At 43.2% G+C, this 8,491-nt stretch overlaps 1 protein-coding gene across 1 annotated transcript in view; it reads left to right on the forward strand.

The window, feature by feature from the left end:
* The first annotated feature begins 7,969 nt into the window (after positions 1-7,969).
* Positions 7,970-8,491, forward strand: part of LOC103082357 (cytochrome b5 reductase 4) — a 93,446-nt gene continuing 92,924 nt past the window's right edge. Inside the window, exon 1 of the mRNA XM_007466017.1 lies at positions 7,970-8,196. Within this exon, the coding sequence (XP_007466079.1) occupies positions 8,122-8,196 (75 nt within the window). The 5' untranslated portion in view covers positions 7,970-8,121. The remainder of the gene's footprint in view (positions 8,197-8,491) is intronic.

Genomic DNA, 8,491 nt, shown 5'->3' on the forward strand with positions numbered 1-8,491 from the left:
AAATCCATATGGCTGCCAGAGTACTTTCTATAAAAAGAAGACTTTGATTATTCCACCCTCCTGCTTAAAATCTCTCACCAGGGCTTATAGAATAAAGCTTAAGTGCTTTATCATGGTATATTAGATTCTAAATAGTCCAAGCCTTTTCTCCCTTCTCAGCCACATCTCTGCTCCAGCAACACCTACTCCCTAGAAGCACTGCCCCTTCTCCCACTTCTGCACCACACACACACACACACACACACACACACACAGACTCCACTATTTCTTGACTGATTCTTCTAGAAATCCCAATTTTGGTTTCTTTCGCTTTAAGAAGGCTTTCCTGGTTGCAACAAACAGACTCATCAATTCCCTCCCTTCTACTACTTCTTTGCTTAAAATGTGCTTTTGTTATTGAACGTGTGGCAATTTAAAAAAATCTTTGCTCATGTGGCCATTGTGATGGCCATAGATGGCAATGACTGTGATCCTCCTGAGAATAGGGGGATATCTTATTCACAGTTATATCTGGAAAGTGCAGACCTTAGCACATTACAGATACCCTAAAAGGTGTTTACAAAATGGATATGATAAACCATTTCATCAGATAGCTTAGCATCTGTTAAGTGTTTAGAGATTTTATATAAAAATATTTATTGAGAGGTTACTATGTGTCAGGCACTGTAGCAAACATTCTATAAGTTTTAGTTTATTTAGCCTAACACTACTTCTAGGGCACTGAGACATGCATTAGATACCTATCCTCACTGATTTCACTATCTGAAGCAAACCCTTTCTCATCTTCCTGACAGGTAGATCATTATAGGCCCTTGGGTGTTAATTAGATGGATTTCTTTCCTACACAGTAATTGAATGGATAGCAGAGACATTATAGCCTACATTTGGGGTTCTTCTCTACAACTTTCAAGAGGAAGTTCAGCTCTATTATTTAAAACATTTTGGACGAAAATCATGACATTTATATATCATCTTTTCTTGGAAGCATAACTTTTTTTTTTTTTAAACCAAGATTCATGGACAGCTGTGATAAGTAAGGGGTAACTTAAATAAGAGAAGCAGGCACAGAGAGGTTGACTAAGTTATTCCACATCATAACCTTCCAGGATTTCATTATTATTCCACACATACCCAACACCCACAAAAGAACTTGCTAATTATCACTGAGTGTCAAAATGCCAAGAGTGACAGAATTGTATAGATGACACTCAAGACTTATCTTTGGAGGACACTGATAAGATGTTGGGGAAAATGGCAAAGACGAGAAGACAGAGTAGAACTCTATGCCAAAATCCTATGACTCCAGGCTCTGGTCCTCTAGGTTGGAACATTCAGTCGTTTACAGTTAAACTCTTGTGAATCTTTAATCTTCAAATAATAATAGGCAGATGGAAGAACCTAGTCTGTCAATACATTAAAAAACAAACAAATCCTCCCCAAACCGATATTCCTTTCGTAAGGAGTGCAGAACCAGTGGCATTTGCTGAAGGCGAAAAGCCGTGAGACTGTCGAGCAGTGATGACCCGCCACTCGGCCTTTTTTTGCAGTAATACACAAAACGTGTACAATCGCTTAAGTTTAACCCGTCCTAGCCTCTTCACTAGGAAACTGGCCGCTCGGGCGAATGTTGTTTTCCAACCCCGCAGACAAGTGTGGAAGAGCGATTAACACTCGCTTGACAAACCCGCTCCCCGGGCCATTTGGGAGTTGCACGCGTTCGCCCTCGGGGTTCGGGCCGCTGCGCCTTCACGCGCAGCCTTTTTGTTTACGCGGCCTGCAGGGGAGAGAGGGGAGGAGTGGGAGAGGACGTGTAAAGATGTAGCGGGCCGCGGGGGCTATATAAGGCTTCGGGCTCGGGCCGGGTGGGTGCCAGGGCCCAGCCTGCCCATGGAGATCGCGGAGACCACGGAGACCCCAGGCGGCCAGCGCGCGCGCTGCCGCCTCCAGGTGCCGGCTGCTCCCGAACGCCAGACGCGGCGCGGGGGCGCGTACTCCGGGTACCGCGTCTCGGTCCCGCCCTGCGCCTCCCCGGCTCCATCCCTCCCGCCTGCGCCTCCTCAGCTCCTCCCCTCCGCTCTCTCACCCCCGCACCCTCCAGGCCCTCGCTCAGATGCGGTCGGTTCTCCCGGGTCGGGGCTCACGGCTCCTCTGCGCGCCTTCCGCTGCCCACCTCGCAGATCCGCAGGCTTCTGGAGACCGTGGGTGGAAGACAGTGGCGAGGAGGAAGAGGCGCCGCACCACGCCGCGAAGGCGGTGAGTGAGCCGCGCCTCCCGGGGGCGCTGTTGATCGATCAACGCCGGCTACGCCGGGCGCCAGGGAGACGCGCGCCTGGCCTTCCCCTCGCTTAAGATCGCGCCTGCTGGTGGCCGTACCGGTGGCCCTGTCGGTGCTGATGCGACGAGTGAGTCCTCCACAGCTACTGGCACGAACAGATCGGGCCGGGAGCGAGGCTACTGAGAGCCCCGCGGTCACATTCCCTGCAGACGAGAGGAAAGCCTGGTCGCCAGGGTTTGCAGTTTTTTTAGAAGGTGAGTGCTAACTTCGATCCATTTTCTTACACCCCCAGATGCCAGATGGCCCCGGAATAACGGACGCCTCAGAAAAGCTTTCCCGATACAGACACCCAGTCAGGTGAGTGACGGGCCTCATCGAAGGTCTGTCTGCAGACACAGGGAAGGGCCGGGGGCCTCGTCCGGCCCTACCCAGCAGCTGGTCCTGAAGTTTTTCTCTTTTGGAAAATCTATCTTTACCGTTTCTTTATCTTCCTCGTCCCAGAGGTCCTTTACTCATCGAACTGGAAAATGTAGGAGCTCACGCTCTCCCCTAAAAGAACTGTTAATCAGTGCACACTTAGTAAACGCTTAAAAATATATTATGAAGAGGGAAAGCGGGCCGTGTTAGTAAAAGTAGAAAGGTGACATCTTGTGCCTGCAAAACAATTTCTTTTTAATGCCAAAGGGTTCAGTGAAATTGACTTCACACCAGGCAGTGTGTGTTTATTCTTATTCTCTTGCAAACCAGAAGGAAGAATGGTATTCACAATCATGGTTTACAGCAAACTGAACAAATCGAGCTTGACGTGTAAGAGAAAGGAAATATGATGAAAATCCTAAAGACTACTAAGGATCACAAAAGGGACCAACAGTTATTTGACCTAACAATTAGGAGCTAGTTTACTGTTGCTAGCTACTGGGAAGTCAGCCTTCCTGCAAGATTCTTTGTAGCTTTTAATCAGGTGGAAAGTTAATTCTGCAGTTTGCCTGCCTTAGAGAGCTGTTAGATGAAGAGCTATATAATGTTTGTAGAGTGTGTATATGTTTATAATAGCACATAGTAGTCGATACATGTTGATTAATTTCCTACCCTTTGCTAGAACTTGTGAAGGACAGAGAAAAAAATTAATCACAGCCCTTTGGAAGTGTTTTAATAGTTTAGCTTGTGACCAAGGTCAATTTTATGCCTAACTCTGTCAGAGGGGGTGGAGAAGGGTCAGGGAAGTGTGTATCATAGGTGTGATTACCTGGCTGAGTCTTGAAGTTAACCAGATGGATGGTAGGTCAGGAACGTGGGAGCAGAAGAAATAGCATAGCAAAAGAGAACAGCATGGTTCCTTCTGGGAGCACCAAGGAACTGGCATTTGGGTGTGTGAAGCTGTGGTCATTTCACCAGGGAAGCCAGAGGCCAGGTCTTGTGCACCTTGGTACAAGAGTTTTGTCCTGATCCTGTATGTGGCATTGGGAACTCATGGACTTTATTCTGTAGGTGGTATTGGGGATTACTCAAAGGATTTTAACCAAAAGAGTAATGTGATCAGATTTATGTTTCATAAAAATCACCAAAAGTGAAATTGGAAGTTATTGCAGTTCAGGCATTGGAAGCGAGGATGGGACTGGGTGAATCTGGGGAATACTTAGGTGACACAGTGGATTAGGCTTATGATGTATTGGATATGGTAGGTAAAGTAGAAGTAAAAAGACAGAATGACGCCCAAGTTGGTGGAACTGTAGATCTGGGGAGCAAGATACTGAGTCGAATTTTCCATTTGTCATATATAATGTGCCTATGGTGCCTCCAAATAGATATTCCAGTAGAGAGCAGCATATACAGGTCAGTGGTCCAAAGTCAAGTTCTTAAGTGGAAATACAGACAGACTTGGGAACCTTTGGTAAATGAACAATTGGGGAAATCATGGCAGTGGGTCAGGTGATCTGGAGGAGTGAGAGAGGAGAGATGATCACTCTTGATAAAATGGTGGGGGAAGGCCAGCATCTAACCTGTCTACAGAGAAAGAGAGGTCCACAAAGGTGGCTGGGAAGACTCACTCAGAACAGGGTAGAATTCAGTAAAGTATGAAGGCCCTGGAAGAAAAATGGCCTGTGAGAGATTCCGGGGGAGAGAGAGTGTGATAACAATTAAACAACGTTCTTTTGGTTTGGCAGTTTTACACATTAGGAAACCAATTGCTTCCTATATAAGCACTTCCGTTTTTGAACTACTGTAGCAGTTTCTTTGTATTTCTCTTAAGTTTATTGTATTTTTATTAAGTTCTATCTTGAGTAGTAATGTGTGTTTCTGATTCTTTTTACTCAGTTGTCAACTTCCTGAAGGTAGGGACCATGATTTATTCATCTTTGAATTATATTTGGTGCAAGAGATCACTAAAGTATTTATTGAATGACTGAATTACTGATGGTTGTTTATTTAGGCACCCAGTTTATAAGCTTAAAAAAAGCTATTTGGCTAGAAACGTTTATAAACTACACGGCCTACTTTTTTGCCTTTTAAAATAGAGTATAGTGAACATATGTAACTTTCTGTTTGTTAGAATCAGTCTATTATATGGGTATGTGGGGCTATTTATTCTATACTAAAATACTGTGTACTGTAGCTGGTGATTCAGCCTTGTCCTTTTATTTTACTTGGATGAAAAATAATAGAAGATCAGATGGCAAGATTAATATTTGTTGGAAATTTGAAGTTTTGAGGTAATCACGTTTACATACAAATTATTTGTATAAAACCAGTCTAATTCTCAACATCTTAATATGGTGTTCCAAAATTTAGTTGGGTGGGGAAAGGGGAGAGAGATGGGCTTGAGGTTGGGGTCAGAGGTAGCCTTTTGAAAAGGTTGCTTTGTGTACTTTTCTAAACTTGCTTTGGTTCCATCTGTAACTAAGAGCTAAGTCTGAGTTTCAAGCAAAATACTAGGAAATTTCTGCCTATGTGTAAGATGCATAATATTTTGACGTCTTTATAAGGTTGGCTATCATCACAATTTTTAATGTCATGGTAGGATTCATTTTTTTTTCCCAAAGGAATAAGGAAGACAAACCTTCTTCTGTATTTTGTAAGAATAAATATATCCATAATGCCTGAAGTAAGTTAAATGTTGATCTTATGCTCATGAAGGGTTTAGTGTCAATTTGTTTGGTCCAATTTATAGCTTGGATAAAGATTTAAAGTAATTAACCAGTTATTGTTACATTGTCAAGTAGACTCTGTGAAAGCTGTGATAGTAGCATTTAAACTATCTAAATGCATAAATCAGTTGTTAAATATATGGAGATTTTGAAATGTGAACGTTTAATGAGTAGAAGGATTCTGAATGTGAAAAAAATAAAGCATATTATGTTGTCTGCTTCTTTCAGACTATTTTGGCCAAAATCAAAGTGTTACGATTACTTATATCAAGAAGCAGAAGCTCTTCTGAAAAAATTTCCAATTCAAGCCACAATTTCATTTTATGAAGATTCTGATAGCGAAGAAGAAATTGAGGAGCTGATCTGTGAAAATTAATCTGATTACTTTTGATGACATTCAAAGCTTGTAGGTACAAATTAGATTAGTGTATAAATGTATCATAATCCTTTTAAATTAACTTATTTGTATATAAATTATTAATAAAATGAACTATTTAGTAATTACTATGGTAGTTTGGCCTTTTTTATCCCTACACTATAATTCAATGTTGGAATTTAAAAATAGGTTTTATTTATAATGGAACCTTGATTGTATTATAAACATTTGGGGCTTATAAAAGATAATTTGGTTCTCTTCATCAAATTACAAATTTCTCTTCAGTCATAATTTTGAAAATAAAACTTTTCAAAGAAAGACAATATTTAATTTTCAACACTGAATCTTGTAACATCTGGTATTTCCTACCATTGGATGTTGTAGTTACAGATGAATATTATCTTACTAGATAATGAGGACAATCCCCTTATGTTTCCAACCACACATTATTATTATGTATTAGCTGGTAGATGGTGAAAATGTTGTAAATCATTGTCTATAATTGAGACTGGGAATCAATGTTAAGGCTATTAAATTGTAGGGATTTTAATGAATGATGAGTCAAGTAATTCTTACTTTAATACCCTTCTGCTGTCCTCAAATCCAGTAGTAAAATAGCATGGGTGTTTAGTACTTATGGCACTACATTGAGGGATCCCCAGAATTAAAACAAAACATTTAAATGGATGTGACTTACATGGAGTCTAAAAAAGGGGAGACAAAAGGCCAGAATTTGATAGTATTGTTTTTCCATTTCTGTCCACGAGGGAGGAAATTTGGGAGATAGGAGACATTCTCCAACAGCATCACCTTCCATCGCTGCTGTGGTTCTCTGCTACTGATACTCATGTAATGATTTTCACATAGGAAGTGAAATAAGAAATTCTCAGAGATTAGCTTTTTGTGTGTGTTAAACATAGACTTATAGAAGAATACATCATCTTTTAATGAAAGAGAAAACAGGAGCACTTTGCATGGGAGAGGTAACATAGTAAACTATGATCATGAAGTTCTTTTAGCTCAAATACAATCTTTGCAGTGGCAAGCAATTGAAATATAAGCATTGATTTCCAGGCACTTTAAGGACAAAGGAATTGAAATAGAGCAAGTTCAAACCATGTTTCAGAGTCAGGAAAAGTTAGTAATGGCAGGAGGATGGAGAGTTACTTAGAACTATATTTCTTTTCCTGAAAACTTCTTTCACTGGGTTCTGCTCTCAGGATATGTGTGTTCCCCGAGAGATATGCAAAAAAACCACCAGGTCACCAATCTGGACCTTGAGTATTAGGGACTGGTGTTTACCTGCACAGTATTTGTGCTGCTGTCATTAATATGGTGGAATAGTATGAAGAGCCACAGCCACATTTATTGAGTGCCTACTATTAGCCAGGCACTGTGCTAGGTAATTTGCACTTGACGTCTCACTTAATTCTTACTAAAACCTAAATCCATTATGCAGATGGGAAATGAGGCATTGAGATACTAAAGTAACCTGCAGAAGGATGCTCATTTAGTAACTGCAGGGGTGGCATCCAAACTAAACCTATCTGACTCTTAAACGTGGCTAGCTGTTCAGTGCTACATTTGGACGTAGGCTGCATCAGTTCTCAGTCCCCTTTATCTTTCAGGGAAGAGAGGAAGTTAGATGAGGAGGAAGAACTTGTGAGTGGGTGAATGGAGCAGAAAGAGACTTTACTAACCTCTGCGACTCATTCGTTAATCATTAGCGAGAGTTCTTAAAGGTGAAGTGTTCTCTTCACCTAGCAGGAGTGACTGTTTACATTTGACATCTTAACTCTTAAAGGTTCTCTTTCCTGTACAGCGTGGTGCCTTAGAAGAGAGAGTTTCTGAGAAATCAAAATGCCTTAATTGTACTATTTTATTCCATATTTCAAGCAGTGTGATGGTAGTGCTTCAACAATGGGCAGACAGTTGTGTTCTGGGTTAACAGGCGTCTCCAAGAATTTATTCTCAGATTCAGTCAGCACCAAGGCTTAGGAACAGCTTCACCCTTTAATCTTTCCACGGAATAGCTGTCACCTCTTTGCGGTGCTGAAATTCAGGGCGCGGCACGAACGGAGCATGCGTACTTTGCCCTGATTCCACCCCCGCCGGCTCTCCGTTGGTCTCGTTGGCTCCGCCCCTCGCGTCCTCGACGTTCTGCGTCATGGCGCGCCTCACCCCGGGCGACCCCGGAAGTGGGTCGGGGGCTTGGCCTCTGCCCGGCCTTGGAGCCGGAGCCGGAGGTGTTACCCTAGAGGGGTCGCGCCGAGCTATTCCGTCGGGCGGCGTACCCCGGGCAGGGCCCGGGCTAAGAGTCCAGGATGCTGAACGTCCCTTCCCAGTCTTTCCCGGGCCCCAGCTCGCAGCAGCGCGTCTCCTCCGGGGGGCGTAGCAAGGTAAGCGGGTGACTCCGGCGGTCTCGTGCCGCAGCCCTCCCTTCCCGCCAGCGTTTCATGCTCCGGCACAGTCCGTTCTCTCCTTCCGTACCCTCTCCCACCTCCTGTCCCCACCTCTAGCTTTCGTCCCCTCCCGCCCTTGCTGGCGATCTCTTTCAGATCCCATGCCGTTTCCAGTCCTCGAACTCTACTAACCTCCCTGCGTCTTACGTACTGGCCCCTTTTCTTGCCCATCCTTTTATCCCGTTCTGTCAGTTCCCTTCTTCCAACTCTTTCCCCATTTATTAATTTCAGT

This window comes from Lipotes vexillifer, unplaced genomic scaffold, assembly GCF_000442215.2.
Source record: "Lipotes vexillifer unplaced genomic scaffold, Lipotes_vexillifer_v1.1 scaffold1971, whole genome shotgun sequence".
Lineage (NCBI taxonomy): Eukaryota > Metazoa > Chordata > Mammalia > Artiodactyla > Lipotidae > Lipotes > Lipotes vexillifer.